The 23,490-nt window shown below is 32.4% G+C and overlaps 1 protein-coding gene across 2 annotated transcripts; it reads left to right on the top strand.

The window, feature by feature from the left end:
* Positions 1–1,139: 1,139 nt before the first annotated feature.
* ACD32.1 (alpha-crystallin domain 32.1) lies at positions 1,140–10,656 on the top strand. Of its 2 annotated transcripts, XM_006833013.3 has the most exons (6): positions 1,140–1,299; positions 2,883–2,996; positions 3,121–3,394; positions 5,782–5,896; positions 6,108–6,272; positions 10,315–10,656. In XM_006833013.3, exons 1-6 carry the CDS (start codon positions 1,207–1,209, stop codon positions 10,349–10,351), a joined length of 798 nt encoding a protein of 265 aa, XP_006833076.2. In that variant the 5' UTR covers positions 1,140–1,206; the 3' UTR covers positions 10,352–10,656. The 2 variants fall into 2 exon arrangements, 1 of the variants encoding a protein (XP_006833076.2); XR_016054517.1 differs by lacking the exon at positions 5,782–5,896.
* Positions 10,657–23,490: the final 12,834 nt, after the last annotated feature.

Here is a 23,490-nt window from a genome sequence, read left to right as displayed (position 1 = left end):
CTTGAGAATAACATTGTAGTATTTAGCAGTCTGCGACCCACAATTGTCTAAACAGTAAACGGTGTGAAAAGAAAGTATATATTATATATCGAATTAATATAGAAGATGTATATTGCAATTAGTATATATAGATAGGGTAAGTACAATCAAGGGAGAGAAAAAGAGCCTTGAGCTATTAGAGAGTGCATAGGGGGTTTTGAAGTAAAACAATGAATGATCGACGGGGAAAAGAGAAATAAGGCGTAGGGGAGGTAAATCTTCATCATAATTAGAAAAGTAATATTCATAATGGATATGTTCGGACAGTGATGCATGAAATGCTGTCAAGGCATCATGGTCTTGTTAAGACCGTGATGGTTATAAACATGCTTAAAGGCATCATGGTCTAATTAGACAATGATGCCTCACAACGTAATTCAGGTCACAATTAGATCCGTGAGGGGTATTTTAGTTAAAAAGATTAATAGTAGAAAATGGGTAGTGAAAGTAGTTCTAAAAAGAATTAGTTTTTTTGTTTAATTTTAAAAAAATATATTTTTAATAATTTCTCAAACATTAATAAGCTGTACATTTTCCTCGAAAAAAGGTGGCAATGGACCCGGACCCGATTCAGGTCCGAGTATGAGTTAAAAAATTGGATATGATGGGTCCGATCCAAGTCTAATCTTAGATCCAAAAACTACTTGGATCCGGATCCAGGTCATATATATTTTTTGGATCCGAGACGAGCTGATCCCAGACCCTAAGCATTGCCACCCCTAATTTTAAAAAACGTTTATTAAAAGCTGTTCTTGCATCGCAATTCAATTTCAAAGGATCCCATAATTTCGATTGGATAATATTTGCCAAGCAATCAATATCATAACAACAGATGCTATCCATAATGGCGCAACTAAGATATTTTTTTGTGCATGCCCTCAATTATCAGCCCATCCCATCTCTTCAATTGATTTTTGTGCATGATTCAGCCCCCCAAAAGATCCTGTCACTTTATCACCATTATTATCCTGACTTTTAGGACCATATTTTATATCATCAAATAACTCTTTTTGAACAGTAGGTCATCAGAATAATATATATATATATATATATATATATATATATATATATATATTCATCATCCATACTCTAAAGCCCCCAGCTCTCAGTTCTATTAACCTTCATCCCATCCTCTTCTTCTAAATTTGGTGAAGTTTTAGTGAAGGGATGGAAAGCCAAATTGCAAGGAGGAGGATGCACCAAATTGCGTGCCACCTCTTGCCTACTGAAGAACTCCCAGCCAATCATGTCTTTCCAATGGTAAATTAGAAGTCTCTTTTTCTTTTTTGGGCCATAATCAAACTCCTTGAATTAGTTTTATTCATGCAAGAAAATTCAGGGGAAATATCGGTTTTTGTTCAGTTGGTTTTTTTGGGTATGTGATGAATATTTATAGAATTATGATGTGGGTTTCGCTTTTTGCTCTGAATCCTATGCGTCGTGAAGTTGCAGGATATTGGGAAATTTAATAATTTAGCTTCTTTTAGCATTTCTTCTTTTGTTTTTCAAACTGGGTTTTCTTCTTCATTTTTTTATGGCCGCATAGCATGTTCTAGATGTTGCCAAATAATATGCCGTGGGTTTGATTTAGAAACATTTAATTTGGAATCTCATGATTTAAATAACCATTTTTTATATGAAAATGGAGGGTAGTTAAATTTTTGCAGTGGCATTTGGAAGGATTAATGGATAACATGATTACTTTTGGGTGAATCTGTTTTTTCATTTCTCTGCTCTCTTGCTCGTCTTTTGATTGGTAATGCAGTTGTAAGCAAAATAGAGAAATTGAACCTGAATTATCATATAACTGCAGCTAGTTCTAATTTTTGGTGCACTTCTCTTTAATTGTAACATCTTTTAATATTTTTGGGAGTGTGTTATTTGATTCTTTGGACATGGTGATGTGAGAAGAAAGATAAAATCTGAATGTGATATGTGTTTTTTTTTTTTTTTGGTAAGGGCTAAGATCTGAGTATGAGTTAGACACATTATGGCTTTTCTTTATGGTATGCACACAGTCTGTTTCTTAATAGACTGTGGTTTTGATGGAATTCATATGTTAGAATTTGTGGGCTTATATTTGCACAAATCATCATCATCCTCAAAGCCTTTTACCAACTAATTGGGGTCTACTACATGAATCCTAATTGACCATTCTGCGTCATACCTTAAGTGAGGCCATTAAGTCCCCATATTTTTTCTCCCTACTTCCAACCATATCCTTTTGGGCCTACTCTTTGCATTTTCTTAGGCTTCAACCCTAACTAACTTGCACATCCGAATAAGTGTTGTACTACTGTGTCTGCACGCTAGCCGACTTAAGTCTACTTTCTCTCATCTTATTGCCTATTGGTGTCACACCTAAATTCTCCCAAATGTAGGCACTTCACAAATATATTTTTAATTCAAAAACTTATTCGTTTCAAAATTTAGGTCAGCTTTGAACTTTAAACCAAATTTAAAGTGAACTATTTGCTTAACTTTGAATCAGGAAGGTTTTACCACTTATGGTTATTCTGTTTTATCTTTCATGAACATTAATTGATTATCCTTTGTGTTTTTAATTCTTATTTAGATTGATGAGATGTTCTTGTAATACCAGTAACTTTTATTTATGGACCTAGATAATTTAATTGATGACATACTTCATATGTATGATGTAAGATGTGTCAGTCAATTATCCGATCTTGGGACCATTTCTATTTTATATTTCTTTAATTATGTGTTTTATGTAAATTTCTATAAGTGGTTACACTTATTCGAAAATATTTTATTGTAGTCCTTGTTTGATTAGAAGCTTGGCTTCTGAAGAGATTGACATCTGGTATATTTTTCTTTATCAGAACTGCAGTAGCTATATGAACTCTGTGATCAGAAGACGCGATAACCGGATGTTTTTTGCACGTCAAGGTTCCATTTCTCAAGCCCGCTTCATGCAACAAGTTACAATTCAAGAGGTGCTTAGTTAGTTTTTGGGATAACAAAATAATATAGTCCTTAACTTGCACAAATGCACAAATACAAAGTTCTTTATAGCTACTACTGGACAATAGAACATATCTCTTGCTACCATTTTTGCAGTTTGAAGATTTAGGTAATGGCAACTTGTCGAGACAAGATACACCTTCTGAATGCAGTGTGAATGTCCTTAAGGATTCTCATTCCACTGATCCACCCATGTTTGCAAGACCTACTCAAAAAGCAGCAGAGTCATCAAAAGTTGGGGATGAGCAAGACTGTAAACTGGCTGCAAAAGAGTGTCCTATGTTTGCAAGGATGGACAGTGGCATGAACAAAAGTGGAGTTGCGAATAAAGAAAAGCAGCTTCCCGATAGTCAATCACGCAAAATAAGTGGTATATAAACCTAAATGACCAGATCATCATTGATAGCTCAGTAATATTTTCTTTCCTGACATTCAATATTCCTGTGAAATCTATATTGCATCATGGTGTGTGCAAGTTGGTCCCTCTGAAGTAGTAGAAGTGCATTAGACAATAAAAAAGGCATCAAACTTCACACACTCTTAAATTTTTGGGTACGTAGATAACACATGCACGTTCCTGTGTTTGCAAATTCTCTCATATACTCAAATTTAGATACTATTTCCACTACTTCTAGTTAAATGTTTTCAGGTACATGTAAATGTAGATTATCATTTTCCTACATATGCTCACATGCATCTTATGTAATTAGATCACCATATGCTACTGCTACCACCCTACTGATTTTGTTTTCTTTTTGGGTAATTACTACCCTACTACTTCTAGTTTCTTTTCTTTTTTTTTTCTTTTTGGTGAACACTGATAATGGTTAGCACCAATTTTTTCAGCAGAGTGTTTTCCTGGCTGGAAATGAGAACCATCTTGCCAATGTCCAATAGTCTCGTGCTGAAAAAGCGCTACATATGTATACAAATGTAAACACATGCTGACATAGACATATACTGGTACATGCAGATCATTTGTGAATGTGTGTAAGCCTATGTGCGTGCATGCATGTGTGCATGTGTGTGGCTTGTGTGTGAAAGGAATATATGGAAAACACCTTCGAGTTCTACCATCAGGCAATTAAATAAGCTATTGATTTAGGACTATGCAGATCTCATTTTTTTGGACTTTTTCCCTTTTTACTTTGGTTCACCAAGTGAGTTTATTGGCTTTTTCATTTAACCTGCCCATTGGTATACTCAGTAACATCTAATGAGTAGGTTTTATGCTTGGTTAATCTGGATCCTTCTTCTCATACCAATCTCTATCGTTGGTTATTTCTTTGCCTGTCATCAACTGACCTGTTGAATTTAGGCTTTGACCAGAAGTTCATTGAGGTTCATGGGACTACTCCAATTTAGATTTGATGGATTGTAATTCTTTTATTTATATCATAATTGATGAACCTTTTTGTTTTTGCGACTGTCCTTCTAAAACCATGTAAAAGTGTCAATTAAGCACCAAACTAGTATATTCTTACTTATACTTATTAGTTAACCCATTTTTTTCTTTTTCTTTAACAAAGATTACTAGGGTCTGTTTGTTGCTTAACGTAATTTTCTGATCTAAAAGCTTTGTTGGACATCATTTCAACCTATCATTCTACTACGTAGGATATTAGTTGTATCAGCCTATCCTTCAATCAAATTTTCTTTGTTGGATATTTTCATTATGTTTTCAAAAAAGATTAGATGATGTATCTCAATTGATAAATTTTGTTTCAATCAATGTTAAAAAAACTTTTCTTGGGCTTGGGACTTGGCTCTTGTGAGCTGAGTAATTCGGGGAGTCAGAGTAGACACATCAGAGCAGTTCATGAGCCCAAAAAAGGGTTCAAAATTGAAAAAAAAGAGTTTGCAAAAAGTTTTTCACAAAAAAAAAAAAAAAAAAAAAAAAAAAAAAAAACGGAATATTTTAAAGGCTAAAGAAATCATAAGCTACATTAAAAGTATACACAAAAAGAAAATTATATATAGAAGAGGGAATATGGAAAAATTGATCTCTAGCTTGAAATAGTTCACAAATATCCAAAAAAGGGAAAAAATAAAATAAAATAGAGAATAAATAAAAAAATCACAAATCATCATAAAAAACATAAACAGTATATGAAACACATTTTTGCATCATTCATTAGAGTAAAAAAAATAAAAATTTTAAAACCTTTTTACTGACCATATTTTGCCTAAAGAACTCGCCTTGGCAGAATCTTGAGGCCGAGTTACTTGGCCAAGTCTGAGTCAACTCGGGTGAGTTTCTTAATACTGGTTTCAAGTCATTAAAGTACCCTCAAATCAAATACTTAAACCTAATTATTAACGATTTAGCATTCAAGTCGGTGGTCTCTTTATAATTCTATCATTATTCTTTGTTGCTTTTTTGTCATTCTATCTTTTTTCTATCATCTTTCATTTTTTATTTTTCTCTAGTTTCTTTACAATTTTTGACATGAAAGTAACTTGTGTAAATGCCTCACACATGTGTTGGCGGTTATCGTTATGTATTTCAGTAACACATACATGATACCTCTGAATGTCCCAACTTCTCTTGTTTCATGAAACTGCACGTGGCAATATATGTTTTAATTATTTGTTGGCGCATTTCACTTTGGCTATATATATATATATATATATATATATATATATATATATATATAATTTTATTTTTTGAGGAAAATTGTTTTTGTTCGAGGAAAATGTAATTTCTAGTGAGTTACTTGTGATGGATATGTGATGCAAAGTTAAACTAAAATCCAGTTGCAGAATGGTCTCCGCGGATGGACATAGTGGAATCTGGATCTAAATATATCATTACAGTTGAGTTGCCTGGTGTTGGCAGTCGTGGGATACGAGTAGAGATGGATGACAAAAAGTATGGATTTACCCATTTGAAGTTCTTGACGTAACTATGATTGTGCTTATGTAATGATTTCCTTGTGTTTGGGGTTCTTGAATGCATGCATATTCTGTTCTTTTGGAAAGGTATGATGTTTAAGATAGGACCCCTAGTATTTCATTCATTCTTGTATTATTCTAGAAGATTTTTGTATCACTATTTGACATTTGGTAACACTCTTTTGCAGTCTAGTTTTGTCGGGCACACGTTTAACTCAGGAGTGGAGAGATGCTAGTGATCCAGTATACTCTGCTCCAGTATATCACATGAGGGAGATAACACAGGGGCCATACAGGGCTGTTTGGAAACTTCCAGGGGATGTGAATAAGGATGGCGTCTCTGCAGAGTTTGTGTAAGTAACCTATATATCCCTATTAACTCCTTAGCATGTATCATGATCTCTTGCCATTGTGCTTTGTTCATATCTCATTTCGCATTAGAGCCAAGAGTTCTTCACTGTGTTGTGCAGCCAAAGAAGTTCTTCAAACTTCAAAATCTTTAAAATTAGTAGATTGAAAAATATTAATATGACTTAAACAAAAGAACATAAAATGATTAAATAACCCTTCTGCATGAATACAATTAACTCTAGATTGGATTTAGTCATAATTTGTTGTTATTTTATTATCACTTTTTAGGAGATGATTCAGCTAATTAATGTAAACCATATAAAGGATAATGTTTATTTGTCACGGCTCAAAGTGACTCTTAACACATTCTTTGCGTATTTCATTGCTTGACTTCAAAGGTGTGTTCTTTGTTTATTTCCATAATTTTTGGCATGTGGCTAAAAGTGACTTCCAACACTAGACAGTTCCACTGTTCTTCTTCTCCCCATACTTTCAGGAAATCAGTGACAGTTTAGGCATAGCCTGAAACATGTTAAGGGAATTAGAAGTACCTGATCTCACTTCCCAGTCAGATATGTACTGAACTAACAGATGGCTCACAGTTCTCTCATCCTCTTACATAACAGATGCATGTTTTTCAATATATATCCCTGTTTTATGAGCTGTCGATCATGAGAACTTTATCCTCATGTATGCTGATGGGGGCATAAGAAACTTGACACCTATGTTGGGGCTTCTTCTTCCATTTCTAACTTCCATGGAAAGTTCGAATCGAGCTTGCCCATTATTGGCATACCAGGTTTGGTATGATCAGCATGATACCTGCTTTAGTCTGCACAGTACCTGCTTTGTCCATGTGTGAGGGGATTAGTGAACTTTATATGTCCCTTTTTCTGCTAAACAAGCTCCTGTGTGCTGGATATGAATACCTACCTGGCTTTGTTTCCTCCTACTTGAAAAGTAAAGGGCTAGTAAACATGAAAAAAGAATTACAGGATATATGGTTCTCTATAGCATTGTTCGTCAACAGAAAATTTGAAATGATGCCAACTTTTTACTCCCGCATCATCTTGGCTCGATTGGAAGCGAGTCCTGCATCATCTCTACCATACATTGTGACTTGATTTCTCACAAGATTCTGTTGAGTCACTAAATGATCAACCAAGTCTTTAGGTGATCTGAAAGACTCACATAGGACTCTCCCTCTTCTTTCAAAGTATAGATACTGATTTCCCTCTTTCAAGACAAGAAAACAAAGAGAGCAAATATTAATGTTGCCAAACTTATGGTTTGGCAAGTAGAACTGCAGAAGTTTGTTTCTTAACATGTTCAAGAAGCTTGTTCATAGGCACTTTATAGGGGGATGCAGATACAATGATCACATCTATATTTAGATTTATAGATATATGATTCGTGCTTACAAAAATGAATAGAAGTAATTTATGACCCAGGATAGAATTCACTATATTGTAAGTGATCTTAATCAACTATCTGCCCAAAATTATGGGTATGATGGCACTGAGAGATTAGGACTAGACTGAGGGCATCTTATGGTGTTGACTTGCGGCATCTGAGTTTACGTCCCAGTTAAGTGGATATTTTATTTTTAAGCACGATAAAAAAATTTCAGATTTATGCATAGTTTTAGCATCAGATATTTTGTCTAAGACATTTTTCCTTTCAAGTATCTAACTGGATGTAGTAATTGTTCTGTGGTCAAGAGGTGGTTCTTGTGTTAACTGTGCTCCTCTTCACTCTTTATATAAAGTATCCCAATGTTACAAATGGTCATATCAGGGGCTGTTTGCATGGATTTACTTCTTGTTCAAGGGTGATTGGTAGCAGTGGGATCATAATATCAAGATAGTGGCCATCCAGTTTAATCTGGTGCAATCACCAATAGAGGGCATGGTGAAAACTTGAGTGTACCCGAGGTTGAATTTTGGAGATTGATGATAGACGGTATGGAAGGACAAAGTCTTTTGTGTAGGTAAGCTTAATCTTCGGAGTGAGAGGAGAGCTTAAAGAAAATGTAGTGAAGGGGCTTGAGAAGATTACAAGGGTATTAGAGAATTTTGTCATGTAATCTTAGATGGATAGGAAAAGAGAAGGGAGGCCACTACTTCAAGGGAAGTAATCACCATTTCTCAACAGCAGTTTAATAACAGAGTCAGAGGTGAGGGGTTTAGTAGCTACACATCTTTGAACGAAGGGAGGGAGTTTCTCTCTCTCTCTCTCTCTCTCTAACACAAAGACATGCAGGGCTAAAGGGCAAGGATAATGCTTGTTTAAATCCTTTTGTCAAATATAAACATTGAAATGCCTTAAGTTGTTCAAAAAAATCCATAATCTATATATCGTTTGAGGGTCCTAGTCTCTTAGGCCCCAACTAGATGTCATGGTAGGAATACACTAGCCTTAGCTTTACATCCCTTTAGGCTCAGGGCACCCAAGAATGGTGGTCATCGGCCATACATTACCTTCCTTTTTTGCCATAAGCCGCTATATATATATATATATATATATATATATATATATATATATATATATATATATATATATATATATATATATATATATATATATATATAGATATATATATAGGAAAAGTCTTAAAACGCCTATAGCCGAAATTGAATAGTGTTTCACCCTGCCATGAACATGCTATGTCCGTTGCAGCCTGCCAGGGACATGATAGGTCCATGGCGGTTGTTTTATCCACACCGTATTTTTTCGGACGGTGATGAGCCTACGGGGGTAAACACTAGTCATTTTCGCCCATAGGCATTTGTTAGTGGCTTCCATATATATATATATATATATATATATATTTATATATATATAGTGCTATACATAACCCCACCATTGGCAGTATTTTGCTCTCAAGGAAGATTCCGTTCTTGGAGTTGTGCCCATAAATAGTGGCACACCAGCCAATCCAATGCAACGTTAGGGCGGTTTTATTGCTAATCCAGAAAAAAGGGGGCCATACATATGGCAGCTAGGGATGGCTACGGTGGCAATCGGTCCAGGTTGTTCCGAACTGTGTCTGGGTCCAGGTCTAGATCAACTTGACCCAGTATAAAATATATGAATGATATGTAAAATATATATTTTATAGTATAGATCTTAATATGTTTTTAATTTTTAATTTTTAGACCCCAGCCCGGGCCGAAATGACATGGACCCAACCATGGTCAGGGTCCGTATCCATGTAAAGCCTAGTGGGGTCGGGTCCGACCCCATTGCCACCCCTATACGGCATCCTTAGTGACTACAAGCAGCTAATAGTAGGTTTTTGGTGTAAAATATTTGCATGTCTCAAGAAACGGGCTTGGGTTAAGACGGTAGCAGTTGGGTTTTCATAGCATTACGTTTCAAGATACATTCCTATGTAACCTTGTCAAAAAAAAAAAAAAATTGCATGTTTCTTTTTGTTCTTAAGGGACGCTGTCTTTTCTACATGATGATTCCCTTGATGAAATTTATTTTGCTGAAGCGGGTACTGATGCTAGTTTTAGGCATTAAGAAATAAGAACCAGGAGTAATAGATTTGTATTTTGCGTATCAATTGTTGCTTTCTTTTACTCTATGCATGCCTAGCAAACGTGGATAGCAAACATTGTGCTCTGGTGTTAAGGCATGGGGTAGTTTATTTGTCTTTGGATCAGTTAGGACTATAAAATTGATACCCCTGTAGGTATATCCTTGGAATTTACTCCATTCACTCAATATATATACTATTGCATTCTAACAAGTTGCTAATTGTTAATGAGAAAATAACAAAAACTATGGCCACCATTCACCATGTCGGAGACATTCTTGTTTATTGTAAAATTTGTATCATCATATAGAACCGAACAACAAACATAAAACTGTGAAGGAGTTTCAGATTGGTGGTGAATATATTGTTTTATTCATTCAATTCACGGTCTCAACCCCCATCCCCACCTGTGATGAAAATATGAAATTTATGCTATATGTGACTTTCTACTGCATGTAAATTGAAAGATGGGACCGACTGGATGCTCATTGTTCTTGCAGGGATGGTTTTCTCCAAATCATTCTACTGAAAATTTGAAGTTGCGGTCACCACTTGGTATCTTAAATGGTTGTAACCAGAATATAGGAAAGAGAGGAAGGGGGGGGGGGGGACACTGCCGTTAGATCAATTAGCATAGGAATGGGTCCAGAGTATAAATGTATTTGCTTATGTGAAACTTGTTTTTCTAAGCTGGTCGTACTTTAAGAGCCTTTTGGCGTACTTTACTTGTGTACATGTTATGTTATGGGAAGCTCTCAAAGCTTTCAGTGGTTGTTTGAACGGCATCGGACTGTCGACATGGAAACTTGCATATTGTAATTGATTTTGCTTTTTAACCTTAATATCTCTAGCAGAGTACATGGTCTATGAAAGGTGAGGATCTTAGACTTTCCCTTAACCTTCTCAAGCCCCGGTAGAAATGGTGGATTGAGTTAGGTGAGCAGCCAACGTAAAATTTTGTCAAAAATTTTTGTGTAGCCGACCCCAATTAGGTGGTGATGATAGCCAGCAAAATATAATGTAGAGAGCTATATTACCATATTTTGGAAAACTGTGAAAACCAGTGAAAATCACATTCTTGTAATGATTGCATTTTGTATTGATTAGAAAATGAAAGAAAGATGTATAAAAGCAATAAAAATACAATTAGAAATACAAACGTCGTGTTATCTCAATTTTAATAACTTAAAGGAAAATTCATATGCTAAACTCATGGAAAACTGATACAAATCTACATATGAAGTTAAGATACATGAAATTTAGTGATCTACATATGTTTTGCACTGCATGATCACAAATTGCAGAGATTAACCTCTATTGTATATCATTAAGATGGATGGTACCATCAATCAATGGTGTACATTAGGCTTTATATTCCTACTACTACTCTCTTCAATTATTTCTTAAACAGTAAAATTATTGCATACCACTTCCATGTCTTATCTCTTTGTAGTGCTCATAAAATTCTGACAATCCTATTTGTAATTATTATACAACGGTAATCTATTAATCTTCTATACCATATTATAGGAAAACATTACAAAATGCCTATAGGTGAAGTTTTACAGTATTTTACCTATGGTTTTATCATCATTCAAAGTTTATCACATGGTCACAAATGTCTGATAGTGTTTGAATTTTAATTTTTTTTTAACAAATCATAATAATCTGAAATTTTGTAGGCGTGTGCGTCTTAGTGAGATGCATATGAATAAAATATAAAACAAATAATTTGAATGATAAAAAATTACGCAAAATGCCCCTATAAAGCTTCAGGGGTAATTACATCATTTTATTTTATGTCTATTGTCTTTTTAATTTATTTTGGTGCTATTTGGTCATATGTACACACGTCCCAAATTTTAGATAAATATGAGTAGTACAATAATTATAAAAATTCAAATACTACCGGACAACTGTGATCGTGTGATGAATTTTGGACAGTGATGAGGTGTAGGTGAAGCATTGTTAGAATTTTACCTATAGGCATTATGTAGATGCTTCCCCATATTATATCTCATCCATCTTAAAATCTATGCTCTTTTCATTTTAATGAATAGTCACAAACAGGAAAATTTTGAAAAAGTAACCTAAAAAGTATATTTGTAGCTTAATTAACATAGACCGTCCATTTTGGTGGGATGCTTAGATCTATGCCATAAAATTATATTTTTTCTTTCTAATTTTTTTATATAACTTTATTATCATTAGATTAACAATATTAAAAAATGAAAAAATGATTTTGAATTAAAAAAAGACCTAGATCTTGAAATTCATCAATTGGTCGGTCTAGATTCATTGTTGCAATGGACTCATTTTGACCATATATAGGGTGCAAAGTAGTTTTTTTTTCTTTTTTAATTGATTATTGAGATGAAGAGAGTGTGTGTGCAAAATTTTGGGTCTTACAAATGCCAGAAACATGGTTTTCTAGAAGTGTGGTTGCATTATACTATATGATACAACCGTTGTATAAAATCACTGCCCGTACATAATATATTGTCCATCCATAGTCCATTAGTCCATAATTTCATACATTTCAAATAAAAAAATAAAGGTTCAAACTAAGTTCAAACTTCAAACTATTAGATATTAGGGTATTAGATCATACTCCATAATCCATGCCATAATACAAACTCCATGTACTCCATAGACCATACTCCATAAAAATAGAAAAATATAATCCAAGACACAAGAGATCGATTCATTAACAAGAAAGGAAAGAAATTGCACGTAGGAGATAGGACGTATCAAATGTCTGTAGTCCACAACTTCACATATATTCTTCTGCACTCCATAAGTCCATATCTATAGTCCATTCATAGTTACAAGTTTACAACTTACATACACATAACCAAGAGAAGGAAAAGAAAAATGGAAGAAATATAGACTTGAAGACTCAAAAGAGTCTTAAGTCATCACTCATCATACCGAAAAAGCAGGGTCAACGGCTTCATATACATCAGAGTCGAGCCCATCATTATGGAAATCACCTCCCTCCTCAACATAATGGTCATTCTTATTTCTCTTGAATCTTGCTCTACTTCCTCCATCCTCATCCACTAATAAGAAAATTTAGTAACTACTATCCTTGAGCCTTTCATAACCATATCTCATGTCAATTCTTCATGCTCTTCGATCTCATCATCAATCAATCTCGTTATCCGTATTTTTTTGATGTGAGGGGTCTCTCTTGGACCCTTAGATACACTTGTCTATGATTGTGTTATTTCCCTCTATAGCCCTAAAATTAGTGCATGCACTTCAATGTGCAATTGAAAGCTACGCTGTATCTTCTATTTACTCGATGGTAGCATTCATCTACACAATATTATATAAGGAAATTACTACCAACACAAACAAGATTATTATCCAATAAAATAATCATCTACACTATAACATATAAAGGAAATTGAGACCAACACAAATCATTGAACAAGATCTAAATGAGGAGTAAAGGTTCAAACTAAGTTCAAACTTCAAACTATTAGATATTAGAGTATTAGATCATACTCCATAATCCATGCCATAATCCAAACTCCATGTACTCCATAGACCATACTCCATAAAAATAGAAAAATATAATCCAAAACACAAGAGATCGATTCTTTAACATGAAAAGGAAAGAAATAGCACGTAGGAGATAGGACGTATCAAATGTCTGTAGTCCACGACTTCACATATATTCTTCGTATCAAATGTCTGTAGTCCACAACTTCACATATATTCTTCCGCACTCCATTTAGTTGTCCTCGATCATTACGAATCAAATATTGCAGTTGGTCGTCGTAAGTAAGATGAAATTAAAGGGATGAGATATGATACATCTAAATAATATCATACATATGTTAAAATAATATATTCACCCATAGAGATTATATACGATGAGACTATTTACTATTTACTTTTGGTACAAGAAGATTATAATTACTTATAACCATCTAACGTGAAATCTGATAACTTGGGTGTGTCACAAAGTTCGAGAGAATTCCTTTTGACCTTTGAGCTCGTTCAATGAAATAAATGAAGTAACTCAATTTCACATTTAATGATCAATATTAATTGTGACTAGCTTGTATCAAAGGTAAATAGCCAATGCTAAATAGACTTCAAAGGAAACTCCATTAATAATTGTATTCATGCTGGAATATAATGCCCATTTACTTAGGTAAACCCTCGAATTAGTTTTGCAGGCCCAAAAAATTTGGGAATATCTCCTCTTCAACCCATAGATTAAAATTTTTCCCAATTGTACTCTCTATGCACTTGAGAAATAATAAAATCTCAAGATTGAATATAGACCGTACTATTTTTAGATGACGATATCTAAATGTTAGAAAACTCAAATTTCAAAAACTTATTTTGAGAATAACCATCTAGTGATTCGTAGGTGGTTCCTAAAATTTCAAATCGAAAAAATCCTCCAAAGTAGGCCTTCTATAGAGGACGTAAAAGTAAACTAGGCTCCCAAGGGAGCATAGCATATGTGCTTAATTAACAAAATCAGGGTTATCCTAAAATCTCAATTGTTGTGGAATCCTAACCAGAGAATGTATGCATCACAATTCATTGAGCACGATTTAAATGAGGGAATATCCAACCAAGGAGAGTATTCGTTTTATTGTAGTTTAATTGTCCCCAATAATTAATGATAAATCAAATATATCTTAGGCCTGGCTAGGAATGGTCATAAGTGAGATGAAATCAAAGGGGTGAAGTATGATGTGTGAGTAATAGCAAATGTACTATCAAAATCATGTGTTTTGTTTTTTTTTGGCGAGTCAGTCGAGAGAGGGCCCTCATCCTTAATAGGAATTGAGTTTAGGATGTAGCGTTGCAAATCGTTAAGCACTGACCAATTGACCCACATAAAAGTAGACATATCGGTAGAACACTATATTTACCCTTATATCACATGTTAATGCCAAGGCCTTAGAAGAAACTCATTTGAAAATTGACAATATGGGATCATTCTAAACAAATGGAATGGCAACCACATCGATAACATATGTGTTCCTCATGGCACAAAGATTTCAGCCCAAGAATATTGGAAGTTTTGGGTAATAAGAATGCATGGGCAACATCAAAATATATATAACATTTGGGGCAATATCGAACTAAATGTATTTGATAGATGAAAGTGAAAATATCAAATCTATTTTTTCAGTTGGGTGGTATTTAGGTAGGGCATCAACATGTTCTTATTGTGTCACATGCCTTGCCTTAAAACTTGTTTATTCTTTGTTTGATGATTAAGATTGGCACATTTCTCCATGTAATAAATGGATTTATTTTATTGTTGGGATTGTATACAGTGAGATCATTTATATTTGATACAAGGTGGTCACAATTCTTTACAACCATTTGATGTGAAATTTGATTGTTTGGGTGTTTCACAAAATTCGAAAAAAATTCTTTTGAAGTTTGAGCATGGTCAATGAAATAATTGCACTCACCCAATTTCACATCTAATGCTCTATATATATATATATATATACTGAAAAAAGATATGGTCAGTAGCCTCATGTAGATAAGCTAAATGTACCAACGGCCCAGAATGAATCTGGGCCGATCTGACGATCACGAATGTCTGGTAGTATCCAGTAGTATTTGAAATTTTTTTTTTCTACTATCCCAAATCACGTAAAATTTTAGATATGTGTTCTTCAAAAATAGGTGAATCTACAAAAAATATAATAAAAATATTTTATATGAAGAACATTGACTAAAATACCTCTGAAACTTTACAGGGGTATTTTGGTCAATTTTTCCATGTAAAATATATTTTTGTAATATTTTTAATAGATTCGCTTATTTTTTGAAGAATACACGCTTAAAATTTAAACTCTCACTAGCGAAAAATATAAAAAGAGTATTTTCAATAAAATAAAATGACCAAAATACCCCTTAAAAGTTTCAAGGGGTATTTTGGTCATTATATTTTATTGAACAATTATTTTTAATATTTTTTATAAGTGCACCCCAATGAGAAAATGGCACTTACCAAATTTCATATTCATACAATTTCTGTAAAAAACATTAAAAATAAAAAACTTTGCAACATCGGATTTAAGATCAAACGGTGAGTGGCTCTAGATCAAAATTGGACGGTTGGATGATAGGGGGAAGATATAACTTCTATGCTGTAGGGGAAGTATAGAAACCTTTCCCATATATATATATATATATATATATATATATATATATATATATATATATATATATATATATATATATATATATATATATATATATATATATATATATATATATATATATATATATATAACTTACTGTCTACAAATACAAAGACTGACAAATCTCCTCCACTCAGAGGGATAGTAAGAAGGTAAAGAAGATAGATTACAATTACACATGTATATGAAAGTTACCGACTTTAATGCTATACAGTTGTTGATGATAAGCCTAACCTACTGTTTACAGAATGGAAGAAGAAGGTAAGAAGAATATTTACTTCATCTTTGAGCTCAGCAATGGTTGGTTCTTTTTGGGTAGCTTCATGCTGACTGATTCGTTTCATGATATCAGAAAAATAAAGAAACATTTTTCTTTGATTGGCTCAGAGACACTCTACGCCAACACAAAATCCTTATTCCCAATTTTGAAATAAATACAGTAGAAACCCAATATACATTGTTTCAAACTATTGAAGGAAATACAATCAAATCCATACATCCTCCTGAACAAAGTTTGAAAATCCAAGGAGTTATTACCAAAACTCCTGCCCCAACAGAATCTACAACCTCAACTTCCACTCAAATGATAGTATATGAAATTGTAGCAACACCATATAAATTAAATAATGCAAATATAGCTCGTATTGAGTTACTTCCCCATATAATTGAACAAAATAATTATACAAATCTTTGCCTTCATGCACTTGGTATACAAACAAATCGAATAGAAAATTTATTACATCCACCTTCCCATAAGGAGAAAAAACAACTATTCTTTAAACCTCCTCCTGACTTAAATAAAGAAAAATTTCATATAGGTGATGATAATAAAACACTTATGAATCAATTAATTCCTAAATTATCCAAATTAGAAATTAAGGAACCCATACAAACTACCATTGTCTTACCTGATAGTGATAAGGGAAAAACAAAAATTCCAGAATATATATATATATATATATATATATAGTGGTTTAGCATCTAAAGCTAAATTTTCATAGAAATCAACTATATAGTTTAAACAACCTAAGAATCTTTGTAATTTAGTTTTGTCTAATATAATATCTGGGAATTTATCAGCAAATTGAATAGATCGTTCTATTGGGATAATTGTACCATGATAAATATGATGTTCTAAAAATCTAATCTTAGTTTGACATATATTAATCTTTTTAGCAGAGACTACTAGTCCTGCATGTTTTACTGAGTTAATAAAAACATTAATATGCTTAAAATGTTGATCTATATTTTCAGAGAATATTAAAATATCATCAATATATACAATCATGAATATGAAATATGGTTTAAATACTTCATTCATAATTTTTTGAAATTCTGATGGAGCATTTTTAAGGCCAATTGGCATTACATTCCATTCGTATTGTCCGACGGCACATTGAATGCAGTTTTAAATTTATCTTCTTCTTTTATTCGTATTTGCCAGTATCCTAATTTAAATCAAATTTGGAAAAGATTGTGGCTTTAGCTAGTATATCTAATAAATCTTTTTTATTTGGGATTGGATATCTTATCCATTGTAGAACTTTATTTAATGGTTTATAGTTTATAACTAATCTAGGTACATCTCTTTCTTTTTCTGTATTTTTATTGACATAGAATGCAGCACAACTCCAAGGATAAGTACTTGGTCTTATTAAATTTTTAGCTAATAATTCCTTTATTTCATTTTGACATGTTTCTAATAAGGTTGAATTCATCTGAACAGGTCTTGCCTTAGTTGGTATTTTTTATTCTTCAAATCCATTTTCATATGGCAATCCTATAATATGTTTTTTCCTAGTCCAGAAAGCATTTGGTATTTCACTACAAACTTCTTGTTCAATCTTTTGTTTGATTTGTTTAATTTAGTTTTGTATTTCTTCTTTTTGTAATGCTTCTTCAATATTCCTATAGAGAATTTCTTCTTTTAATGAGTATAAAAATGATTCTTTATTTTGTATAATTGTTTTAACATTATTAATTTCTTTGAGTTTAGGTTTGTCTATAAATTCAAATATGATTTTATTTCTAGCTATTGCAGTTTCTATTCCTGAATGAGTGATTAGTATTAGATATAGTAGAGTAAGAAATGGAACTCCTAATATTACTGATTGACTTAGTCTTTTTACCATAATGAAAGGTGTTGGAAAACAATGTTCTTTATTACATACTACAGCATTAGATAATTTATATTTTATAAATAATCTACTACCATCAGCTGTATTTAATATTTGAATAGTTTTATCAAAATATTTTGTAGGTATTAATCCTTCATTTATACAGTTTAAATCAGCTCCTGAATCTATAAGAGCTATTGAATGAAACTCTTATTCTTTATTAATAACAATTTTAATTATTACAAACTAGTTTTGGGTTATTACTTTGTTTATTATATTTACAGATGTATTAGTGTCTATTTCTTCTATTTTTGTTCCTGATGTTTCAGGTATATCTACTAATTGGGTGAATTCTATTTCATCCGCGTCAGTTATTTCTCCATTAACTTCATTTTGTAATTCTAATATTTTTATTCTATTTTTAAGATGATTTATTTCTATTTTTACTTCATTTACTTCTTGTTTTAGTTCAGCTATAGTAGGTTCTTTTTGCATATTTTCTTTTTGGCTAATTCTTTTCATTATATCAGCAAAATTATACTCATCTGGGGTTTTATTAAAAGAGTAGTTTTAGGTTTGGATTTTGCAATATTAATAAATTGAGTTAGAATTTCTCTTTTCTCATCAGGATTATTTATTTTATCTATAATATCTAAGATTAATGAATCTTCTTTTGATAACATATTACAAGATGGCATACTACAAGAACATTCCATATCAGAAGAGCTTGAAATTATAATATTTTCATCTTCTATTTGTCCTATAAGAGAAATATCACTACTACTATCATCTTTTGAACTTGAAGTAGATTCTTCTTTATTTAATTGGATAATATCATATATTTGATTTCTTATGTTTTCATCTAATATAATTGCATTTAGTTTCTTCTTGACTTTACATGTATTTTTATAATGGCCTACTTTTCCGCATTTATAACAAACATGTGTTTTCTTTTTGCCTTTTCTATATTGATCTTTAGGCAAGAATTTTTTTTTATATATATTTTTTTCTTTCTTTTATACAATTTTCTTTCTTTCTTATCTGGTCTATATTTTTTATGTTTATGTTTATGAATTTTGTCTTTACATTGTTCTATATGGTAACTAAATTGTTGACAAAAATCTCATAATTCTTTTTTACCTGTTATATTCTGTTTATCCAATTGTTTCTTTAATTTCATGTCTGTGCAAAGGGCTAATCCTTCAGCACATATTACTGTTGACAATTCTCCTAGAGTATAAGCAGAATATTGTATAGTTCCACCATGTTTATTTTTTAACTAACTTTCTCAGTAAATAAATGTGGTAGTCCTGAAATAAATTTTCCTTTCCAGTGATCAAGATGACTATCTTCTCTGGATAAGAGTCTGAAAAAAAAAACATCCTTATATCATTTATAATGTGATAAAGTTGGACATCTTAAATTAGAAAGTAAGTCTTCAGATCAGGCTTCCATTAGTGCAGTACTCCCCACAAAGTGAAGTGTTATAGTAAAAATGAGTGTATTAACAACATCACTTTCAGAATAAAGGATATCTTCATTTTTAACAGTCCATTGACGAGTATTGGTTAGAATTTGATTTTTTAATGTTTCAGGGAAATGAAAATCCCACCATCCTCTTAACCAACTAGTAAATCCACAGACTATAGCATTGGCGACTTCTTGGTCTTTGTTGCCAACAATTTTGCAAGCTGAAGCATACATTGTCATATGTTTCATTGTATCTAATATTTGGGTTTCAGCCATGCCATCAATATTCCAATTGACTATTGATCTTCCTGAGTAGGAAGTTGTATGGGATATTAAATCTTCTTCAAATTGAATATCAACTGGTGTGGGTCTAAGATGGTAAGGTCTGGCAGTAGCAGGTTTCCAACCTTTACCATATGCTATTCTCTGGATTTGTGGAGTATTTGATTCTGTGAAGGCTAATGTCTGGTGTTCAATAGTGTCTTCTATTATTGGTATTTCTTCCTGAAGAGTTAATGTAGAAGATTCTGGTATAAATTTTGATTTACCCTTTATGTCTTTTATATCTAAATCGACTAATTTGGATATAAGTTGATCCATTAAAGTTTTATTGTTTTCAATCATATGGAATTTATTTAATTCAGGAGGAGGTTTAAATAATAAAGTCTTTTTGGGTTCTGGAATTGGATTTGGTCTGATCATATTTTCTATTCTCATAATTTTTTTTCCTATGGATTGCATATATAAGTTTGTATAATTATTTTGTTCAATTATGTGTGTAATTAATTCAGTGTGATGAACAATTTCTCCAGTTGTCATTTTACAAGGAGTAGCTCTTATTTCAGAAACAAGTGAACTTTTTCCTTTTTTGCTAGATCCTGTTATAATTATACTTCTTTCTGGAGGATGTATACTAGTTATATTTATACCTTCTATTGTTTGATATGTAGTATATTGATTGTCTATGGTACTTATTTTATTTTTCTCAAAATCTGGAATTTCAACTTTTCTTTCCATTAATGTTCTTCTTAACCATGTAAAGAACCCTAAATTACATGTTATTGATTTATATAGCTTGTTATACCTTTTATGGAATAGTTCAATTAATCTGGGTTGAAATATTTTTAAATACCATTCCCATATATCTTTATTTTCTTTAAAAAGATAATCTTGCTCTATCCATTGTTTAGATAATGGTTTAGTGATGGTTAATATTTGAAAATCCATTTCTGTGTCAGCAAGAGCTAGTTCAGTTTTCAATGTGGGTTGATATTGTGGAATTACTATATTATCTTTTGTTTTTAATAAACTTTGTATTTTTTGATTCATTTTACTTGATGTAGAGTGTCTAGATGATTCTCCAATATTATTTTTTGATAATATATGTTGACGAAGTATACTTGAATCTATACTTGAATCATCCCTTATTATTTGATTAGGAAATTGGATTTCTACTTTCCCATCCTGGTGTTCTATAATTCTATCAGGAATATTCCTATTGGGTGCTTTTAAATGATTATTTTCATTTTTTATGTTGCAAGCTTCAGGTAATTTAATATCTGACCGTTGTATGGTTTTAGAAATGATTACATTTGATTTTTCAATATTTGTTTGGAAGAGAGTAGTTTTTCCTTTGGTATCTATTTGGACAGCATTTAGACATAATGTATTCATTACTTTGTAATATATTCTATATACAGTAGCGATATTCTGAGATTCTGGTAACATATCAAAACCTTGGGTTTTAAGATTTAATGTTAATACTTTTAAGATATTAGGATCAGTGAAGGATATTTAATAATCTGGAAAATAATTAAAATATATTGGTTCGCTACATAGGCTTGATTCTATCATTCCTAATAGGGAATCAAAAAACTTATTATGTCTATTATCTCTCAAACATACTAGAATAGAATTATTTAACCCTAGTCTTGTTAAATGTTTAATAGCTATTTGAATTAATCTTATATGTAAATAATTATAATTTTTAATTTTATGTGCCTGTATTATTTTATTTGATATAAATTAAAAGTTTTCTTGATTACTAGTTACTGATACTGTTTGTTCTACGGTTTTTATTGCATAACCTACTTTTAATTTGAAAGTTCCTGTATTATATACATTTGAAATAGCTACTTTAGGTATATTCCAATTTGTAATTTGTTTTTCAATATTATCAATTACAACTTTTTCTTTGTTTTTTATCCTTAGAGTATTACTAGCTTGTGATAGTGTATTACTTGATAGATTCTTAATGAAATTTGCCATTATTAGGTTGCGGATCAGTGCTTTTTCTGGCTACCTCTTACGTCTTTTTGACCTCAACGGCTCTCCTAGCCTTAACGGTCTCTCGACTGGGTGCACTTAAGCCTCAACTCTCGGACCAACTTTCTCTAATGGTAAATATCAGTAGTATTTCTACCTCATAACACACTAACACTTACTATTAATGCTCCTTAAATTAGAAACAAAGATTTATGTTGTTTATAGAGTTCTAAACAGAGTTAGCTCTGATACCATTTAACGCCAAGTTCTACTCTGAACCTAATTGAACCTAATTATGAAACTAATTTATCATAATCGAGTCTAAACTAATCTCACATAACCTAAGTACAAAAATAGTAAAACTAGAATGACTATCGAGAAAGGAGCTATATCTATTACTAACCAAGTAGAATAGGCATTCTCATATATTTTAACACTTAAAACGATAGGGATTAACATAACTTTATTCATGCATAAATTATACAGACTAACATACTGTATACAGAGAAAGAAATTTACAGTGACAACATGACAGAATAAAACTTACAGTAATAATATAAGCTTACAAACTAACATACTGTGAAAACCAAACTTACAATATACTCACAAAGTACAGATGCAGAAACTGCAAAACGACTTCCACTCTGGTGGACTGAATCTTGGTAGATCCTTGAGATGACAATCACACATTTATAATCTAAAACTAAACACTCAAAAACTCAACTGAAATATTTACAATAGAAGAGGGAGAAGAAGAAGAGGACTGGAGAGTCGGTCTGAGCTTGTTGTGACTTCTTGAAATCTTCCGATGATTTCCAAATGAGAAGAGGTCTTCCTTTTATAGACTCTGGACTCCAAATATCTCTGAATTGTATTTCAATCTTAATTATTTTGAATGGACGTCTACAGGTGGCAAGAGTCGCTGCCATCTATGAAGAGGGAAATGGATGAGTGTGTTTCCTTCGTGGCAAGTACGGTGAGATCGATGGAGACAGTAATTGTTGGCGGGTTGTTAGCTGGCGTGACGAGTTGATGCGAAGTGGCTGCACGGATGGTCGTTAAAGATGAAGGAATCCAAGGTGGCTGTACGGATGGTTGACGAAGGTAAATGAATCTTTATTTTATTTTTGTCTTATATGATATTGCATTGCTTCATCGGTGTCGACGACAATATTTGGTCACTTCAGGGCACTATTTCAGCAAATTATGTCACTCCAGGGCACTACTTTAGCATATTATGTCACTTCATCAGCACTGTTCAGTCACGGGGTATATTGGTACAAGAATATTACGTCTTGTCATATTTGCTTTAGTCATATCATGGAACATATGCTTCTTTCGGGCCTTCAGGTTATGGGCTAATACAATGATTGCTTCTGAGACATACCGTGGGCTGATAGATCTTGGGCTTCTTCAATGGCTTCTGTTTTTGTAGCATTTTTTGCTTCTTCTGAAAAGATTTCATATAGTTGTTTTTCTAATTCGGCTCTGGTGGCTTGAAGATTATGCTTTCTCATTTGAGATATATATTCAGATAAATTATTTGGGTGAAAGTAAGAAGGAGGTTTGAAGCTAGTTGGGACTTGTTTTATTAGAATATGTTCTGGGTCTAAATTGTGGTAGACAA

Source organism: Amborella trichopoda, chromosome 1, assembly GCF_054954075.1.
Source record: "Amborella trichopoda isolate Santa Cruz 75 chromosome 1, AtrichopodaSantaCruz75HAP2 v2.0, whole genome shotgun sequence".
NCBI lineage: Eukaryota > Viridiplantae > Streptophyta > Magnoliopsida > Amborellales > Amborellaceae > Amborella > Amborella trichopoda.
This window is presented reverse-complemented; position numbering and strand designations above follow the sequence as displayed.